We start from the raw sequence: 21,201 nt of genomic DNA, 5'->3' as shown, positions 1-21,201 counted from the left end.
AGTCATGTGAAACGTGACTGTTCACATCCTATCATTATGCTTACTAATCTAGCAATATTGTGGTATTTAAAACATACAATATTGCTAGACAAATTAATACCTTATAAAATCTTTTTTCTTTATCCACCTAGCTGCCAAATTATTAATATTTACTTTTTTCACGCTTTTATTTGCGTTTATTGCTTTAATATTTACTGCTTGCACAAATTAATAAAGTGATTAAAATGAATAAATAATATAAACATATTTAAATTTATTTTCCTTTTTTATGTCACAGCTCCAGAAGTCTCCTGATGAAGGCGGTGAACCAAGCGCAAAAAAGGCAAAAATGTTTAATCAAAACATTGCTGAAGTACTGTTAGGTACTACAAAGTACAAAAGCAATGCCAGAGAACAACAAGTAAAAGAGGAGGCTATAGCAAAATGGATTGGACGGTTAGGGTTACCACTGACTACAGTAGAAGATGAGGACTTTATTCTCATGATAGAAGCATTTGATAAGAAGCTGACAGTGCCAAAGAAAACCAAGATAAACAATCTGATTGAAAAACACTATGAGGAAGAAATGACAAAGTTTAAGAAACGACTGTCTGGTGCTCGTAAAGTGTCAATTGGAATTGACCTATGAACTAAAACGGGACTGTCTGCATCATTCCTTGGCATAAGTTGTTGCTTTTTTGTGTTGATCAAAACAATCCAGAACACATCCTGCTCGCTCTTGAACAAGTTGTCCATCCACACACTGCCCAGTCTATTAAGGCCTGCGTGGATAAGTGCATGCAGGAATGGGGCATTTCAAATGAAAAAATTCTGACTGTAATAGCAGACAATTAAGCAGACATTTAAACACACTACTCAAGAAGAAGAAGAAGAGGCTAGCTCAGAGGATCAAGAGGAGTCCCCCCGAGGTGGCGCTTCGTCCCCATTGCGCCGGTGGACGGAGCGAATCGTGTCTGTGCAGAGCAATCGGACTTAATACTGTACGTTTTGTGGATGAGGGGCGGCGGATGCGTTGTTACGTGTGGGAGCCTTCAGACTGCCATCAGTCCCGCAGCTCTATGTGAACGAGCAGCAGGAGAACATGTCTCCAGCTCACACAGAGGCTGTGGGTCGGTGTGAGCTTTTCAAAGTAAAATCCTGCTCAGTCCTTAGAAACCGTTAAAAGGATCACGTCAATTTGTGTTTCTAGTGGTGTCCCGACAAAATAAAGGCGGATGTTATTCCCACATATTTAAAAGCTGCAGATTGCAGCTTTTCCCGCATGGATTCATGTTCATCCAGGCTAAATGTTGTTAGCGCCTGTTAGTCTTCACCTAACCGTTCTTCCGACTTCGTTCTGCCACAAAAAAGCACTGACCACACAGATTAAAAATAAAATGATGAGCGAACAGGCGCTTCATAGTAACCATAACATAACGATAATAAACGCACGTTTAAAAGATGATCTCGTATATTACGGAGCTGCTAATAGATGGGCTAATAGATAGATGGGCTAGTGTCACTATGACTCTGAGGTAAATTCACTCCTGAGCATGCGCTGTTCTCTCTGTCACGCAGCTGACTGGCTTTTCCAAGCCCGTTGGTGATGGTGGATTTTTTCACGCTGCTTTTAACTTGAAAGCTGCATCATATTGTAGTGGTGATCACGTGCACGTTGGGTCTAATGGCACCAAAGGATTCTGGGATGCGGCTGGGCTTGTGTGCCATATAAATCCGTATATAAGCTGCGTCACTGAATATGCCGCGGGGCTGTAAGCGCAGGACAAAAGTAGCGGCTTGTAGTCCGGAAATTACGGTAAGTCACTTTTATTCATAATTTCATTTGACAGTAAGTTAATGTATTACCTCATTTACCTGATATGTATTTACTTTTTTTTTGGTAGCTATCAAAACATGGAGATGGATATGGAAAGGATGCCATGTGTGGTTCACACGCTGCAGCTTGTGGTCCACATGCTAAACAAGGAGTCAAGTGTGAAGCGAATCCTTGACAAAGCACGATCAATTGTGAAGCTATTTCGGAAGTCATCTGTTGCAACACAGAAGATTTTGGATAAGTGTGGTGTAATTGTTTTGAATGATTGTCCCATGCGCTGGTCAAGTACATATTACATGATTGCACGACTCCTCAAAGTTAAAGATCCTCTTTGTGAAATAGCACATAAGATGGGGTGGGATAACTTACTTTCTAGTGAGTGACAGAAGCTCAGCTCATTGCATGAACTCTTGTTGCCTTTTGCCGAACACACACAGACTCTTCAGAGTGACACAATGTCTATGTCACTGATCGTCCCTGCCCTCTTGGATTTGCATAGCCACCTTACTGATTTTGAAGAAAACACAAGTCATCGGGATTTTGCCACGCTGGCACGAAAAATGAAAGTAAATTTAAACCAGCGCTTTGCCTGGGTATTGGATTCATCAGATGAAAAGTTCTCTCCACTTGTTGCCGCTGCTTTCTTTCTCAACCCTATTGTGTGTGATACTCTCCTTGATGCCGCTGATGACAGTGCTCAGGAACTTTTTAAGCAGGCAGAGGGGTATGTGGTCCAGTGCATTCAGAGTCAAGAAACTCACCCTGATGATGATGTGGAGGAACTGAATAGACCAGAGCCTGACCCTGAACCACCATCTTCCTCCTCAAGGCAGCCAGTCTTCAGATTTCTGTCCAAATGCCGTGCAAAGCCTAAACCAAAGTTATCCACATGTAGCATCAGGCAGCAACTAAGCAAGGATAAGGAGGAGCTCTCACTGCCCATTACTTGGGATTCAGGAATCCAGATTTGGCTTGGGAAATGTGACACATTTTATCACAGCTTGAAACCATTGGCATTAGATCTGTTAGCGATGCCGGCTTCGCAAGCTTTTGCAGAGAGAGTTTTCAGTGTCACAGGTGACCTAACCAGGGGAAAGCGTAACAGAGCAAAAGTCAATTTAGCACGAAGTGCTTTCTTGAAAATGAATAGAGGGAAATAAGTGTTGCTATTCTGTGGTTGAATTGCCAGCATTGTGGTAGCAAGAAGAAAATGTCGTTCAGTGCACTTTAGATTCTAAATTAAAAATGTTTGCAGTTATTGCTCAGCTCAGCTGTAAGCTTTAAGGTCATGGAGCTAACTTTATTTTTCTTTTATTGATGGTGAATTGGCAGCTAGTTATTGTTTAAATTACCATGACAGTGTTTGTTGCTGCATAAAAGCTTTTGATTTGAAATAAAGACACTGTTGTATCGACATAAAGTTGAATTTGTGTTTTATATATTTTGGTTAAGTTTGTTTCCTATACCAAACTTTAAAAATATTGTAAAAAGTGTCTAGTAAATCTGTTGTGATTTTAGTCTTATTTTAGTTGACTAAAATAAGACTAAAATTAAAACAAATCAGATGACTAAAACTAAAAAGAATTATAGTCAAAGGACTAAGACTAAAATTAATTAAAATTTTGTGTCAAAATTAACACTGTTAATGTCATTGTTACTCAAGAAGCTTGTGACAAATCCTGGTGCTCTCCAGCTGTTTGGACAATATAAAATAAAGGAACATACATATATGGAATAAAAAGAGAAGAACAATTTATTCATTAACATTTTAAAAGCATATCAGTTAAATTGCCTCTGAGCTCATGCATCCCCGCTTCAAAAATCCAAAATGACTTTTCATTAGCTGCGTTAACATGGACAAAAGTAATCAGAATAAACGCCTGATCGGAAGAAAAATGTGTCATGTAAACACGCCGCTTGGAATAGTCTGCCCCGATCAGACTCGTTCGAATCAAAATTTCTTTCCGATCGAGATAGGTGGTTTATGCCGATTGTTGATCCGATCGTTGTTCATGTAAACGGTCATTCCGATCGTGTGTCACTACTGCTCTGGTTTAACGTCATGCATAGACGGTGTTTCGCTCCAGAGAAAGCTTTGGAGCTCAAACAGGACTGACCGGCTGCTCTGCGGATGCCCGGTGCGAAGCGCCGCTCCGCCCTCGCCCCGCCCTCGCCCCGCTGACTCTTCGCCTATACTTTTTTTTTTTTTTTTTTTTTTTTTTAAACTTGTCCTGTCCAACAGCTAGGCAAACAGATGAGAGCTGAGGGCCACTTGTGTTGGACATATTTTATTTTAACAAGAGGGGTTATTCATCTTCAGACAAACCAAAGGTATGTCTGAATAAACCCCTTTTGTAATTGAGGCCAAACTTTATTAATTTCAATCATGTTTGAAAATCTTTGGTGTTGGACCGGACGGAAAAGGAAAGAGGGGAAGAAGAGAGAGGGACGTTAGAGAGAGGGGGGGGTAGGAGGGTGATAATAGGAGGGGAAGGGGGGTAAGACCATGAAGCAGCATAGAGCAGACAGGTTTACTGGTTGTTTATCACCACGGTACGGTTCAAATGTAGTACAAAAAGGGCGGGGCCTGTTCACACACACTCAAATATTATCAACACACCTGCTAGCTGAAAAATGTCCACATGTCAACATGTACACAAAACAGATAGTGTTCACGAACGCATACCTATGCCTTTAAACCAACTAGTGTGAAATCTTTCATTCATTCAATCATGCAAACTATTAGTGCAAAGGTGAGCGAACACCTGTGCTCAGGTGAGTGTTTATGTTCTTCTAAAATGGATGGTGGAATGTGAAAAGAAGGAGGAGGAGCGCCCAGCCACCCCCACACCCAGACCCCCGCCGCAGCAGCAGCGGCAGCCGGAATTCCCCCAACGCCACACGGGAACAGGCAGGGAACAACCGCCCCCCGGGCGACCAAGACCGCCACCCAGGCCAGGGCCAGCAGGACCGCCGCGAGGCCCCCAGAGCCAGAGAGCAGGGAGGCGCAGAGGGAAAGAGAGCGCCGCCCCAGCCCAGCCAGGAAAGCAGCCCCCCCGCCGCACCGGAAGAGCCCAACGCAGGGCCCCACCGGAGAGGGACGCCCACAGCCCCAGACGAGCACCCCACCACCACCCAGGAGTTCCGGGCATCCCCCCGCCCCGACCCCAGGTACGAGCCAGGACCCCCCAAGGGAGACCCGCTCCAGGCAGCCACCCACCCGGCCCACGGTTGGTCCAGGTAGGAGCAAGGCAGGGGCCCGCCGCCCCCGCCCAGGAGGGGGGAACCCCGGGGAAAAAAGGGCGGCTCACAAGGGGTGTTATAAATATGGCCCGACCAGGCTCGGCCATGTTGGAAGTTTGACGGGGCCCAGCGCCCAGGGGCAAGGACCAGGACCCACCCCCAAGGGACACGAACACCCCCGGCTCAGGTGTAATATGAACCCCCCCACCGTGCGGAGAGAGCACAGCCGGGCCCAGGAAGCCGGCACCCAAGGGACACGGCCGCCATCGCCAAGGGGCCCACACCCCCCACCAGGGAAGGGGTAGGGGACAGATGGACCCAGGTCCCACCTTCCTTGTAAAATGTGTGTGCGTGTATGTGTGTATGAGAGGGTGTTTGTGTGCATGTGTGTGTGTTTATGTTTGAGTGTATATATTGAAGGGGGAGGGGTGTGTGTACTAAGGGGGGTGCAGTTAAAATTGGCGAGTAGGGCACTAAGGGGACATCTCCTGATTACTCACAGTGATGTCCCCTCACCCTCCCCACCAAGGGGCCCTAAATGTCTAAGGTGCGGTTAAAATTGGCGGGTAGGGTGCCAGGAGGACATCTGCTGCTTGCTTGCAGTGATGTCCAAGCACCCCCCCCCCCCCTACCAAGGACCCTACATGTCTAAGGTGCAAATAAAACCGAAAGAGGGGGGGCCCACTCCATACGGCAACCATAGGAGGGGGGCCACTCCCAAGTAGCCCCCCCCCAAGGCGCATCGCAGGCTAGACCCCCCACCCCCTCACCCTAATATGAGGTTATATGAGGAAGGGGGTAAGTTCGCCTATACTTGATATCAGCGGTTCTCAAATAGGTGGACAACAAAAGCACTGAAAAATCAATTGGCAAAGGGATGTCTGGATACTGCAAAGGAAGAACAACTTGAGATCCATGAGGGATCATAGGTTCTTATAGTATTTTAGCTGGGCTGAACCTCATGCATTAAGAGGCAGATGACAACAAGTCTCTAAATGGAGATGCTCTTAGTCGAGTGTCATCTGCTTAAAAGCAGGGCAGACTGAGGATTGGCTTGCAGACACAAAATTTAACTCTTGGAACTGAAGCTAGAGAGCATAAGTGATATAGTTTCTATGGCCAGGGATAAAATTTGCTCGTAGTGTAAAGTTATTTAAACACTAAACCATGTCAACCGATGATGCATTAAACCATACATTATCGCACTTCTTGAAACCATCATTAATAATCTCCGTGGCTGAATTCTCTCAGAACACCATGATCCGTTAATGGACCATTAGAGCTGTATATTTGGGTTAACGACCTAAATTTCTGGCAGCCGGAAATTCATAAACCACTCTTCATAAAATTCACTAAAAAACCAACGTAGAGCGCTGCCTCAGAAAACAAGGGGAGGGAGACCGAAGACCCCAAACAGTCACCGTCACAACAAAAACCATTCGAAGCATCCAGAACGAGGAACACAGAGGTCCAGGACTGAACTACCTAGAATGAGAAAACAAGATGAACGAAACGAATGACCGTGGGGAATAATGCCAATAGTAAAATTCAGGTGGCCCAACAGCGACAAAAATTCCTTTTTATACATCCAAAGATTGAAAAGATGAAGCGCAGTATGAATACGAGGGACTTCATAGTGGGTAGAGAGGCTTGGATCAATGAACCAGAGAACCACGGCAGAAAATAAATCCAGATGGGTGGAGGACCATACGTCTTACCTGGATAAAGCGGAAACCCAGATTCGATAATGAGTCGCGACCACAGAGATGCAAAAGACTGGGAATAAAGGAGGAAAAATAGATCACCGAGAAATTATCAAGATGCAAAACGAAAGGGGAGCCCACAGGATTACACAGAGTCCAGCACAGGGCTTCTGAGAAATGGAGTCGAAACCATGAGGACTGTTACGGCAGCCGAAAGGTAAATTGATCAATAACACTTTGAGCGCCACCAACGCCAAGAAGACGCCACAGAACAGTGAGAACATCTGGAATATTAGCCTTCCCCAGCCAAGCATTGCGTTTGGAGGAATTAATCATGGAGATGGCAAGATCAGCCAAAGTGCAAAAAACAAACAATTCCGGAAGGCGCACCAGGAATTAGGCTGCTGATGCTGAGAATGGATGAACTGCGAGACGCCGACAGGTCTAACATAAGTCGCGTCAAACCTGAAAACTTCCGAGTCGCCACCCTTAGGGGCTGATTCGAAAAGGGGAAAACGGGGCCCGGAAAGAGCCCATCACATAGCCCCCACAAACCAGCCAGAGAGAGAGATTAACAAAATATCTGTCAGGTTGAGAAGACGAGGCCGCGTACAAAGCTGACACATTTACAAAGGTGGCTGATGCTAGTTCCCCGATGGCTAGGGCTGGACTTTCAGGGGAACACAGAGCGGAGTAGCTGTCCACTCACCAGCTGGCCCCAAGGGCGGAAGGGTGGAGCAGAACCAGACGCTGAGCATGCGGTGGTGATTATTTGATTATTCAGATTATTGCCCCGACGAAAGTTTTATCCTTCTCTAGTTTTACAAAGCTTTTGAGCACAACTTCGTACTCCATCCGATAAAAAAAAATTGGCTTTGGTCCTTTTTTAGAGGAGCTGTTAAAACGATGTATGCAGGAGGAAATTGTTTTATCAAACTTCATACCGGGACCTCTCCTCGATTTTTACTGAAAAGAGGTGTTAGGCAAAGATGCCCCATTTCTCCTTATTTATTCCCCCGCTGTACCCAGCTCCTCACTGACTATAAAACTCAGCTCACTAAAAGGTATTTCAATAGCAGACCACACAGTGACTATCAGCCAACTGGCTGATGATACCACGCTGTTCCTAAAAGATCATTCTCAGGCGTTAGAAATTGATCTGATCAATAATTTCTCTGCTGCATCTGGACTCTGCTTAAACATAAAAAATGTGAATTATTTGCACTTAAACACTGCGACGGCCTCTCTAACTACAATATTCCAGTGAAAGAGTCCATCACCTACCTAGGAATTACCTTCTCTAAAGATAAAAAAGCCAGATGCCAATTCAACTTTGATCCAATTATTAATAAAACACAGACAAAGCTGAACCAGTGGCTCCAGAGAGATTTGTCATTGAGAGGCAGAGTTTTGCTAACTAAAGCTGAGGGAATTTCCCGCCTAACGCACGCAGCTTTATCCCTAAATGTTGACAAAAAAGTTCTGAAAACCATTGACAAAATGCTATTTAATTTTATTTGGAGGAACAAAAAACCATAATATTAAAAAAACAGTTGTAATGAACACTTATGATAAGGGTGGTCTTAACTTTCTAGACTTCTGTACATTAAATAATACCTTTAGAATAAATTGGCCAAGACATTTTATTAAAAATCCAACTTTAATCTGGAATTTCATACCAAATTACATTTTCTCCAAATTAGGAGGCATAAACTTTATTTTACATTGTAACTATAATGTTCAAAAGATCCCAATTAAGCTTTCTTGCTTCCATAAACAAATGTTACTTTCCTGGTCACTCATTTACAAACTTACAAAATTTTTCTCCACACAGATCTTACATATGGAACAATAAAGACATTACATATAGACATAAATCTTTATTTTATCAATCTTGGTTTACTCAAAACATCCTTCTGGTTCATCAGCTGTTTAAATCAAACAGATCTTTAATGTCACATGAAGAACTCAATATTGCATCAAATTACCTAAAACAGAGTTAACATTGTTTTAAAATCAATTCCTAAATATGTTACTATGTTATTTAAAAGTTCATCATTGCAGAGTCCAACTTCATTACCAATTGACTAAACTAAGATAGAATTAGGCCAAAATTGTTTTTCTTCTGCACGCAACACAAATCGCCGTATACGCTCACTCTTTCAGAAGGATGTTGTTTCCATTCCCTATGTAGTTCCTTATTGGAATAATTTGGTTGTCATGGTGGAGGGTGGCTCGAGAGCCGGTTGGACCCAGACGCAGAGGTGGAGGCATGAGGATCAGAGTCTAGAGGGTTTAATGAACAAACAAAAGGCGCTGCAGAGCAGGATGACAAAACTAAACAAAACTCACTGTGGCGTGGAACAAGAAACGAGGAACATGGCATGACAAGGACAACCAGGACAGGAATAACTAATGGACCAACACAGGAGGAAGGCAGAGACAAGACTTATATACAGACAGGGCAGACAAGACACAGGTGAACACGATCAGGGCAGATGGGGACCAAAGGAAGTAAAACCCAAGAAAACAGTCAAGACAGGATACTTTCAAAATAAAACAGGAAACAGAAACAAGACAGAACAAGGACCAAAAACAAGACAACAAGTTCAAATCATGACAGTACCCCCCCCTCAAGGAACCGCTCCGAGGTTCCAAAAGTCACATGAGGGGGGGGCCCCGGAGGATAAACCTCGACGGGCACAAGAGTCCAGAGGACGGCCGTGGGTCCGCGCCGTCCGGCGAGGCAGGTCCGGAGGACGGCCGGGGGGCCGAGCGGTCCGGCGAGGCAGGTCCGGAGGACGGCCGGGGGGCCGAGCGGTCCGGCGTGGCAGGTCCGGAGGACGGCCGGGGGGCCGAGCGGTCCGGCGTGGCAGGTCCGGAGGACGGCCGGGGGGCCGAGCGGTCCGGCGTGGCAGGTCCGGCATGAGAGGCGTGGAGTCGTCAGGCGTGGAGTCGTCAGGCGTGGAGTCGTCAGGCGTGGAGTCGTCAGGCGTGGAGTCGTCAGGCGTGGAGTCGTCAGGCGTGGAGTCGTCAGGCGTGGAGTCGTCAGGCATGGAGTCAGGCATGGAGTCAGGCATGGAGTCAGGCATGGAGTCAGGCATGGAGTCAGGCATGGAGTCAGGCATGGAGTCAGGCATGGAGTCAGGCGGCCAGCAGTCAGGCTCTGGCGGGTCGGGCCAGCAGTCAGGCTCTGGCGGGTCGGGCCAGCAGTCAGGCTCTGGCGGGTCGGGCCAGCAGTCAGGCTCTGGCGGGTCGGGCCAGCAGTCAGGCTCTGGCGGGTCGGGCCAGCAGTCAGGCTCTGGCGGGTCGAGCGTGGAGCCGAGCTCAGGCGGGGAGCAGGAACGGGTCGGGGCGCAGGCGGCACCCCCCTGGGAGCAGGAACGGGTCGGGGCGCAGGCAGCACCCCCCTGGGAGCAGGAACGGGTCGGGGCGCAGGTGGCACCCCCCTGGGAGCCGGAACGGGTTGGGGTGCGTCCGGGACCACCACTGGACATGGCTGTGGTGCGTCCGGGACCACCACCGGAACATGACGGGGATGGGGTGCATCCGGCACCACCACTGGAAAGCGATGTGGTGCGTGCCGGACCACCTCTGGAACAGGAACGGGACATGGACGGGGACGGTGGCGGCGACGGCGACGACCCCCCTTCATGGCGAGATGGCTCCCCTCCAAAGCTGGAGTGCAGAACTGGAGTGTGTTAAAGTCCCAATAGGACCTGGTCCTCTCTGCTTCGAGGCAGTAGGCCTCCAAAAGCTGCATGTCCCGCTCTGCTGGGTCCAGAAAACTTGGTTGGTCCATTCTGTCATGGTGGAGGGTGGCTCGAGAGCCGGTTGGACCCAGACGCAGAGGTGGAGGCATGAGGATCAGAGTCTAGAGGGTTTAATGAACAAACAAAAGGCGCTGCAGAGCAGGATGACAAAACTAAACAAAACTCACTGTGGCGTGGAACAAGAAACGAGGAACATGGCATGACAAGGACAACCAGGACAGGAATAACTAATGGACCAACACAGGAGGAAGGCAGAGACAAGACTTATATACAGACAGGGCAGACAAGACACAGGTGAACACGATCAGGGCAGATGGGGACCAAAGGAAGTAAAACCCAAGAAAACAGACAAGACAGGATACTTTCAAAATAAAACAGGAAACAGAAACAAGACAGAACAAGGACCAAAAACAAGACAACAAGTTCAAATCATGACATTGGTTTATCATTTAGAATGGAAAAAGATCTGGAATCTACCAGCAAAATACTTTTTAACCAATGAAGTGAAAGAAATCTCATTTAAACTAATCCATAAATTCTACCCATCCAAACTATATCTGCAAAGGTTCAAAGAAGATATTGATGTTGCCTGCTCTTTTTGTCAAGAACACCCTGAAGATGCTGTACATTTATTTTAGTCATGTCCCTTTTCCTCTAGTTTCTCGTCTAAAGTTTGTCATTTCATTTCCGCCCACATTGACCCAGACTTCCGCCTGTACTTAGAACATGTTATGTTTGGCCTCACCCACTGTCCATCTCATAAAAAAGAACAATTCTACATCATTAACCCTTGTGCTATCCTAGGCACTTTACCATTGGGAGTTGGGTCATTTAGACCCACTAGACAGTGCTCTGAACCTTTTTTCTTCAATGATTTGTGATCTTCACTGGTGTCCATGGATTCCATGAAATCTTTCCACCTTTATCCACCTTTGTCATGGTAGGGAGAACACCTCAATGGAAGGGTGGGGGGGTGGGGGGTCTTCTAAGATAGCACAAGGGATAACCTTTTATTGTTTTTATGCAAATGGCACATTCCTAAATCCAAAGTTACAAATCATAGCCCTCATTTTTCCATCTTTGTCAATGAGCCCAAACAATACATGGACACAATGAGAAACTCTGACAATAAGAAAGCCATTAAAACATTCCATCTGGGACTTCCGGGTGACCGTTGCAGCACATGGAGGCGTGAAAAGACAGCTCCCACTAACCAACTCCAAAATAAGGATAAACTCCACCAAAAACTCGAGGAGCACGACAATACAAGGAGTAGAAAGCAACAATATGAGCGGGGGCCTTTCAAAAAAGAAGAAGAACCCAACCACACAAAGCAAAGAAGACAAGGACAACGTGAAGGAAGGCATGCTAGCACCAGAAGCTGACATGGCTAACTTTCAGAGCAGCCTAAATTGCATTAGCAAACAAATCCAGAGTTTGCATAGCGAAATGAAGGCTGACTTGAAAACATTCAAAGATGACATCACGGCTCAAATGAGTGACAAATTATCCGAATTCAGGGAGGACATCAATCAGAAATTTTCCAAAATATCAACAGAGATGAACAAACTACAAGAAAAGATAAACGCAGCTGCGGCGCAGACGGAGGAGATGGAAACGTGGAGCGAATAGTGTGCTGTGTGATTTAATGAAAGATCAGAAAAAGATGAAGGAAAAGTTGGATGACTTGGAATCGAGATCAAGGCGGAATAACCTGCACATCTACGGTGTCAAAGAGGAGGCGGAGGTGACAAGAAAACTCATGGCTGCTTTTATTGACAGATGGCTCAAAGAGGAGTTTTCACTAAACATGGATCTCCAGATTCAGAGAGCCCATCGAGCTTTAGCTCCAAAGCCAAAGGCAAGTCATCCTCCACGGTCTATTGTAATATGCTTTCAACAATTCACCGTAAAAGACTTGATAATCAAAAATGCGTGGGACAAAAAGAGAGAAAAGAGTCTTTTTCGATCATGACTACGCAGAGAGCGTTCTGCAACAACGCAAAGCATGCATAAACATCAAAAAGGTGTTAAAGAGAGAAGGAGTCCGCTTCCAAACTCCCTTCAATAAAATGCGCGTGCACTGGCCGGGCGGAGTTGGAACATACGCGGATGCCGATGACGCGACCGACGATCTGAGGAAGAGAGGATACGAGGTGGAAGACCCGGTGGGACACTCCAGGGAGTTTGCTCAGGCGGAGAAACTACTGTCAACTGGAGTCGCTACGTGGAAACCGAGCAGGAAAGAGAGACCAGGACAAGTGGCCAGACGAGCACGCGCACAGCTCCAGGAATTTCAGCACAAGAACACAAACGAAGGATGAGTAAAAATAAATAAATAAATACTTTTAAGTGAATAATTATAGTTGACATCTAAATTGGAATATGACCTGTTAATATGCTTTGCCTTGATGGGTATTAAACCCGAGAAATGTTGGATATGTGGGAATGTGAATATGTTGTGCGGACTAGGATGGGTAAAGTAATCCGGTATGGGATGAATCTCATCACTAGCAAGGGGCCCTCTCTCTTTGTGAGGTATTACCCCTTAAAACAAGAAGGGAGCCGACTTAATACTACTATTAACGTTGACTTTCCTTCATGGAAGCATCTGTTCATGTATATAGTTAAAATGTGTTCTAAATGTTTGTTTAAGTTATTGGTTGAAGAAGGTACATCTAGAAACCTACAGATCGAATTATTTTGTTAAAGACTCTATAACCATTTATGGATACTAAAAGAAATGAAAACCATCTCCTGTCTATAAATGTAAATGGTCTGGGAAACCCAGTCAAAAGGGCCAAAATTATGACTAAATTAAAGAAAGAAAAAAAGCAGATAAACTTCCTGCAAGAGACCCATTTGACAAATGCAGAACACGAACAATTGAAAAAGTTTTGGTTCAAGAACGCATTCTATAGCTCACACACCAATCCACGGAAACGAGGAGTAGCAATATTGATAGTGAACACAGTTCAGTTCACATGTAAAAGGGAGGTTAAAGATAAAGAAGGGCGATTTATTATAATTAAAGGAGTAATTGACCAGGCAACAATAACGCTGGGAAATGTCTATGCTCCACCAGAAAGTACTACAGAATTTTTCAAACTTTTGTTTGACACTATTGCAATTGAAGCTGAAGGTATATGCATCTGTGGAGGGGATTTAAATGTGATTATGGACTATAACCTAGACACAACCAGTAAGAATAGAAATAAAAAAACAACCTCAAAATTAGTAAAAAATATGTGGAAATGAATGGGATTTATTGATGTGTGGAGAGATTTCCATCCTCTACAAAAAGATTACAGCCACTACTCTGAAATGCATAATTGCAGGACTTCTTACAAATAAAAAAATTATCACAAAGAATTTTTCAAAATAATTTTTAAACATGTAGAAGTTTTAGACCTCTTTGACATGTAATTTAAATTATTTAGAAAAGCCCTACAGTAAGTCAATAGTAAGTCAATAATAACAAAATATAATAACAATATATAAATAATAAGTCAATAATAATAATAATAATGAATTTATAATAAATAATAATAATAATAATAAATCATTAGTAAGTCAATAACAATAAATGATAATACATCAATAATAAGTCAATTATTATCAATAATATTAATAAATCAATTGTAAGTCAACGATAAGTCCAAAGTTCAACGACACATTTTCCCTTAAAAAACAAACAAACAATAGAGTTATCCTACTGATTCATGTGAGTGATCAATTTGTGTAACATAGATGTTATGGTTCCGGGTTTCAAGTCAACAGTCTGGCCTCTTATCAAAATGTGCACTGTAAACCCGAATAAGTCCAGTGAACTCAAAATTTTTGAGGAAACAGATTACATAATAATTTTTAAGTTGACTTACTTAAAAAGTATAAGTTATTTGAACTTAAAATCTTTGAGTTGAATAAAATAAAACAATTTAACTAAAATTAAACTATAACTTTTTATTTAACTAACTTAAAGATTCTTACTTTACTGAACTAGAATATTTTGTTTTTATTGAACCTTAATACATTAGTTAATTAACTAAAAAACTTTAATATATCTCAACTCAAAATTAATCATTTGAAGTCTAAACTAGTCTTATTTGTCCTTCTTAGTCACGGCCATTTTTACAAAAGAAAAACTGAGGCAGAATTGTAATTGCAAGTTTATTTTTAAACCACCTTACACAAGTACATTTGAACAACTTGTGGTACTACAAAAAGGTAAAACAAAGCACAATTTGTGTTAAGAAAAAGTGCACAAGCCATAAAAAATAAATAAATCAGTCTTCAAGAAAAGCAAAAAATGAGCTCTAATCTTTTTTACACCATTTCCTTATACAACTTCATAAAAAAAGAGCATTCTTACATTTCAAGAAAAGCAAAAATTGTTTATCAGCCTTTTTTTTTTATACTTTTCCCACATAAAACAGTATTTTCTTAGGCTGCCATTTCCCTATAAACATTAGCGCTCAAAAAAAATACCCATTTAGGAAATTTGCCTACCACAAGCTCATCTTCCACCACAACTGCTGTACTGAGGGGACAGAAATGCACTGAACTTGTATTGTTGTTGCTGACGGTCAGAATGCCAACAGAGGTGCTGCTGATGTCTGCCTCTGGTGACTCTTTAATCTGCAAAGGAAAAAATACAGTGTAGTATTAAAGAGAGAGAATTGATCGCTTGAGGGAAGAAAACTTTATGCAAAAACTACAACCTGAAATTGACATTTTAAGAGAAGGTCAGAAATTACACATCAGGAAAATTATTAAAATTGATTTAAATTAATGATTTCAAGGATTGTAGTCAAAGCAATAAAAAATTTACACATATTTATCAAACTCATTACAGAAATGATGAAATGCATAGATTAAAAAGACAGAAAATAAAACAAAAACGTCAATTAAATCACATTTGCTTAATTCAATACAGTGATCTTTAACTAAAGTCATGTAGAGCTTGATTTATTGCTTGAAAAGGATCTGGAAGAACAGAGCTTATATAATAAAAAATCAAATGGAATCAAAATAAGACTATTTGTAAGAGTCCTCATGATTCCATAAGGCACTGTACACAAAAAAATATGACATCTGAAAACAGGATCACATTTACACACATCACATCCCTGCCATTAGACCCTTTTACACAGTTAGTAAAAACTCCTTTATAAAAATAAAATAAAAAAAAACTCCTCCCCAGGACGGACAGGCGATGTACCAGAACTCTTTGAGAAGAATTACATTTTCTAGCTCAACAACTGCATTTTTTAAGTCCAGCAGATTGGCGTCATCCAGATGAAATAGGGGACGGCTGTGGGCCCGAGATGAGTCAGAGGCGAGGTCCACGGTCAGGTACAGGAGCACAGATGAGCTGGAGTGCAATATTTTAGGAGACTATGTGCTCTGCCACATAATATTGCTTTGGCATGACTTTATGGTTAAGTTGTATTACCCACACAGCTGGAGTATTAACCAGCATATCCATCATAAAGTACTTACATTCCAAACTTTGAAGAACTGTGGGTCCTCCTCACGTTTGTATATGGGAAGCCAGTACAGGACAGGAGTACCTTTGACATCAGCAGTCTGCTCTTGCTGCACAGAGACAAAGACAAATTAATATGGCAAACATATTTCAAATGACTGCACCCTTTGGTCTGGCTCAGTTCAGTTCATCTAGTCTTTTTAATAATCTTAAAATTGTACAGTTATTTCAAAAAATATACCAAACATAAGATGACATTAAATTCATATTTACAAATGCATTTGGATCAACATTGATGTTTTTTTCTCCAGTGAAGTAAACATTTACAGTCATTCACTGAATTAGAAACACTCAGTAATTAATATGAATCAATCCAAGTCAGCCCATTCTTTTAGCTATACTAATGCATAATGTTGATCATGCCATGCAGTTACACCTCACCTGTTTATCATAGAGGTGCAGAAAGTCGCATAGAGCCTTCCGGTTCGTGCTGCCTTCTGTCTCAAAAAGATCAGCATCCGTGGCGTCTGTCTGTCCAGGTCAAAATAAAACTGTTTTAACAGTTTGACATTTGTGATGCGATGAAACTCAGCTCACATCTACAAAAATTTTTTTAAAATGTTAAACACATTTTAAAGCTTTTTCAAGCTACTGGTAGCTTGGAAAAACCGCTGCATTTTACAATGGCCTCAATACTCTGTCCACAATATGTAATCTATGATTTATATTAATATTTTTTAAATACTTGTGCATTAGCTAGAATGACATTGAGGATGTTTTAGGAAGAGACAAAAAAGTTATTTTAAAATATTTGACATTGTGAAACACAAATCACAACCAAACCATTGGCCAAAATACAGTTTTTGAGTCTTAAGCAAACTTTATGATACATTTTAGTATTTTAACTCGAGCCCAATTCAGGACAAAGTTATAACTGCTACATTAACATTAAGGTAGCTTAGACATTTTTACTTATTTATAATTAATTTAATTTGTCAATAAGGTCAAATGTTCTCCATAGCCGGAGGATTCGTGGGACTGGGAGCTGCTCGTGTCTTAAATATTGCAGCCATGTTATTTACAATCAAAACTTACCTCCGCTCTTATTTTTCAAACGCACCGCCGGTTCACTAAAGAAGATACGAGAACATGTTAGCGTAAGGCAGCTAGCTTAGCCCACATTTGCATTTATTAGGTTACTACGTGAAATACAAGTTACACAAAAAAATAACGATTACCAAATCACAGAGCCTATGGTAAAAAGTAGTAGAAAAAAAAGGCAATTCCCACCGAGTCGTATATGTGGCTGTGGCAGCCGCTCTGCCAGAGCTAGCTAGCGGTTAGCTAGTAGTAACGGTCAGCTAGTAACGGTTAGATAATTTAAAATGTGCGCCAACCAACTCGGTAAAAGTAAAACTTGAAACTTTGCCCCAACAACTTCTTTTAACCACAAGCAATAATTCTCTGATGACATGATACTGCAAAACATACATAATTGTTTAATTCAGAACAAATATTATTCGAAGATACATACAAACTCGTGGAGCACGTCATGAATACAAAGGATATACTTGAAGGAACATCAAAAGAAGCAACAAATATATAATACAGAGGCGAAAGTCGTAAAATATAATAAAAAATAAAACAATATGACTTACCTAGACGTATGTGCGTTATCAACTTGGGCCAGCTGACACTCGCATCAGACCTCCGCCATCTTGAAGACTTCTGTGGCTGAGTTCACGTTCATGGGCGTACGTTATGACGTCATCACGTCTCATTACTCATAAGTTTTGACTCCAAGGTTTCATTTACTCAAAATGTTTTAGTCCAATAAACATATAACTGTGGCAAAAGTTGAATCGGCTTATAGGTTTTAAGATGACTCAACTTGTTTGTTACTTTTGAGTTCAGTGATTATAAAACTTTTGAGCTCATTGGACTATTCGGGTTTACAGTGTGTTTCCACAAATGTTCTGAACATACCCAGACTGTATTACATGAATGCTTGGATGGATGGATGGATGGATTGATGGATGGATGCTTGGATGGATGGATGGATGGATGGATGGATGGATGCTTGGATGGATGCTTGGATGGATGGATGCATGGATGGATGGATGGATGGATGGATGGATGGATGGATGGATGGATGCTTGGATGGATGGATGGATGGATGCTTGGATGGATGGATGGATGGATGGATGGATGGATGGATGCTTGGATGGATGGATGGATGGATGGATGGATGGATGGATGGATGCATGCATGCATGCATGGATGGATGGATGGATGCATGTATGCATGGATGGATGGATGGATGGATGGATGCATGGATGGATGGATGCATGTATGCATGGATGGATGGATGGATGCATGGATGGATGCATGGATGGATGGATGTTTGGATGGATGGATGGATGGATGGATGGATGGATGGATGGATGGATGCATGCATGGATGGATGGATGGATGCATGTATGCATGGATGGATGGATGGATGCATGGATGGATGCATGGATGGATGGATGTTTGGATGGATGGATGGATGGATGGATGGATGGATGGATGGATGCTTGGATGCATGGATGGATGGATGGATGGATGGATGTTTGGATGGATGGATGGATGGATGGATGGATGGATGGATGGATGCATGCATGGATGGATGGATGGATGCATGTATGCATGGATGGATGGATGGATGTTTGGATGGATGGATGGATGGATGGATGCTTGGATGCATGGATGGATAGATGGATGGATGGATGCTTGGATGGATGGATGGATGGATGGATGCATGGATGGATGCATGCATGGATGGATGGATGGATGCATGGATGGATGGATGCTTGGATGGATGGATGGATGGATGCATGGATGGATGGATGGATGGATGGATGGATGGATGGATGGATGGATGCATGGATGGATGGATGGATGGATGCATGGATGGATGCATGGATGGATAGATGGATGGATGGATGCTTGGATGGATGGATGGATGGATGGATGGATGGATGGATGGATGGATGGATGGATGGATGGATGGATGCATGGATGGATGCATGCATGGATGGATGGATGGATGCATGGATGGATGGATGGATGGATGGATGCTTGGATGGATGGATGCATGGATGGATGGATGCTTGGATGGATGGATGGATGGATGGATGGATGGATGGATGGATGCATGTATGCATGGATGGATGGATGGATGGTTGAATGGATGCAAGGATGGATGGATGCATGGATGGATAAATGGATGGATGCTTGGATGGATGGATGGATGCATGGATGGATGCATGATGAAAGGGGGCATCTGTAACAAGGGACGTTCAGGGACAAACTGCCTTTTAAAGTTTGTGGCTCGTTGAGGTGGGTTGAATGAGTTCAAAATGATTCTCTTTATTTCATTTTCTCCTCAGATCGTCCCTCCATTTCTTTGATTTGCATTATTATATGAATTTGTTGACAAACTGTATGTCAGGTGATTTGATGCTTCACATAACCTGACATACAGTTTTTCAACAAATTCATATAATAATACATAATAATAACTAACTGGCAGGGAGGAAAGCTCAAGGAAACTCAAATAACCAAAGCATGTTCCTGATGAATGAAGATGCTCATCATCTGCATCATCCGATAAGCTAAACCAAAGCAACAAATGGCACCTTGAGGGGAAATGAGTTCAAAACTGTTTACAGTTTTCACTACAGGAGTGTTGCTGCAAGTTTACCCTAAAATCAAAGTAAGAAGCTTACTGGAGTGGCTTTTTCACAAACATGATTAAGTGTATGACCTAAACAAAAAAAACTTTCCATAAATGTTGTATTCAGGATATCCCTTCAGGGGTCGCCACAGCGAATCAGCTGTCACTGATCCGTACAGGTGGTTTTGGCAGAGATTCCTACGCTGGATGCCCTTATGACAAAACTGTGTATTTAACCCGGGCTGGGGACTGGCACAGGAAGAACTAGACTAGGGCCCCCTTGTGGCTGCATAGTTAGGCAGAAGTGTGAGGGGTGTTGCTCAGAGACCCTCAATGAATTAAGGTCCTCATGCTCCCTGGGAATCAAACCCTGATTTCAGATGCACCAGTCCTACACGCAGCCAACCAAGCCATGCAGCTGCTAAACTTTCCATAAATGTTTATGGACATTTTATGGTAGACAAAGACAAGCATAGGAGGTGGGGGGTTGTTGTTTTAGGGTGACCTGCTTTGTTTGACCAGTTTCCTTGGTAACAAGCTTCACTGTTGTTTCAGGTCTCTGAGAAGATCCCACTCCTAAAAGCAAGGAGGGCAGTCTCACATTCAGAAGCCTTGCTGAGGATGGGGAGTTTACCCGCCAACACGTCTACTTCAGGGAACCAACCACGCTGTGGCGTGCCAGACTACCCCCCCCAGAGAAAAGTCCATCATCCGGGTCTGCTCCGACAAAGACGCTTTGTGCTGCACGGAGGACGTTTGGACAAGACGGACCTCACCTACAAGTATTCTTTTTTTTATACCCCCACCCCACCCCCAGCATGTCACGTTAAGTAACCCAGAGATTAAGAGCAGAACTTGGTTTCTGTTCACTGCCTCAGGTTTTAATGTTGGCCCCTGGAACTGTGCAGCCGAAAATCTAGACTTTATTTGTAAAGATTGTTTTTACATTATTTTTTTAAACAGAAACTTAAATCTTCGTTAGAGTTTTTGGAAGTAAAATGCAGGGAGGCAGATTGTAATTATTTGAATAGTGAAGATCAAATCAAACTATATTTATAAAATAGTGCTTTTCATACATTGCACAGCTCGAAGCGCTTTTACATTAAAAACAGAACACACAACATGACAGTAAAAACCCAACCCCCCCTTTACCCTTCCCACTCCCTTCTGTAAAAACATACGACCCATGACCCCCAGGTACAATGAATGATGACTATGTAACTGTAAAAATAAACAAATAAAGAAATAATAAATAAAGAAATAAACAAACAAGTAAGGCTTGGCTCTGCTGAGGAAACAGTATTTGGGAATCCTTTCATACCAGGAGCCAGATTGGCCATTGGAGCATCACCACAGTGCCCCCCCAGACCGGGACAACAGCGGGGTCCACTTCACAGCCGTGAGGGTGTAAAGTTAAACTCCAGCTGCCCCAGCAAGGGCAACAACTGCAGCAACAACCA

The 21,201-nt window shown here is 43.0% G+C and overlaps 1 protein-coding gene and 1 long non-coding RNA gene across 3 annotated transcripts in view; one reads left to right on the top strand and one right to left on the bottom strand.

Moving 5' to 3' along the window:
• mmp11a (matrix metallopeptidase 11a) overlaps positions 1 to 21,201 on the top strand; it is a 67,053-nt gene that overhangs the window by 23,705 nt on the left and 22,147 nt on the right. The window contains exon 2 of the mRNA XM_023958915.2: positions 20,297 to 20,523. Within this exon, the coding sequence (XP_023814683.1) occupies positions 20,297 to 20,523 (227 nt within the window). The remainder of the gene's footprint in view (positions 1 to 20,296; positions 20,524 to 21,201) is intronic.
• On the bottom strand, positions 14,692 to 17,977 carry LOC105358095 (uncharacterized). 2 transcript variants are annotated; one of them, XR_002873917.2, is made up of 5 exons: positions 17,682 to 17,977; positions 17,119 to 17,593; positions 16,465 to 16,622; positions 16,038 to 16,133; positions 14,692 to 15,173 (listed from the first exon to the last, which is right to left on the bottom strand). It is a non-coding gene; the product is annotated as an uncharacterized LOC105358095 (long non-coding RNA). The 2 variants fall into 2 exon arrangements; XR_002873916.2 differs by having other exon boundaries at positions 17,119 to 17,153; positions 17,682 to 17,960.

Source organism: Oryzias latipes, chromosome 9, assembly GCF_053564925.1.
Source record: "Oryzias latipes strain Hd-rR chromosome 9, Olatipes_Hd-rR_3.1".
Lineage (NCBI taxonomy): Eukaryota > Metazoa > Chordata > Actinopteri > Beloniformes > Adrianichthyidae > Oryzias > Oryzias latipes.
Note: the sequence above shows the minus strand (reverse complement) of the source record. Positions and strands in the feature narration are given on the sequence as shown.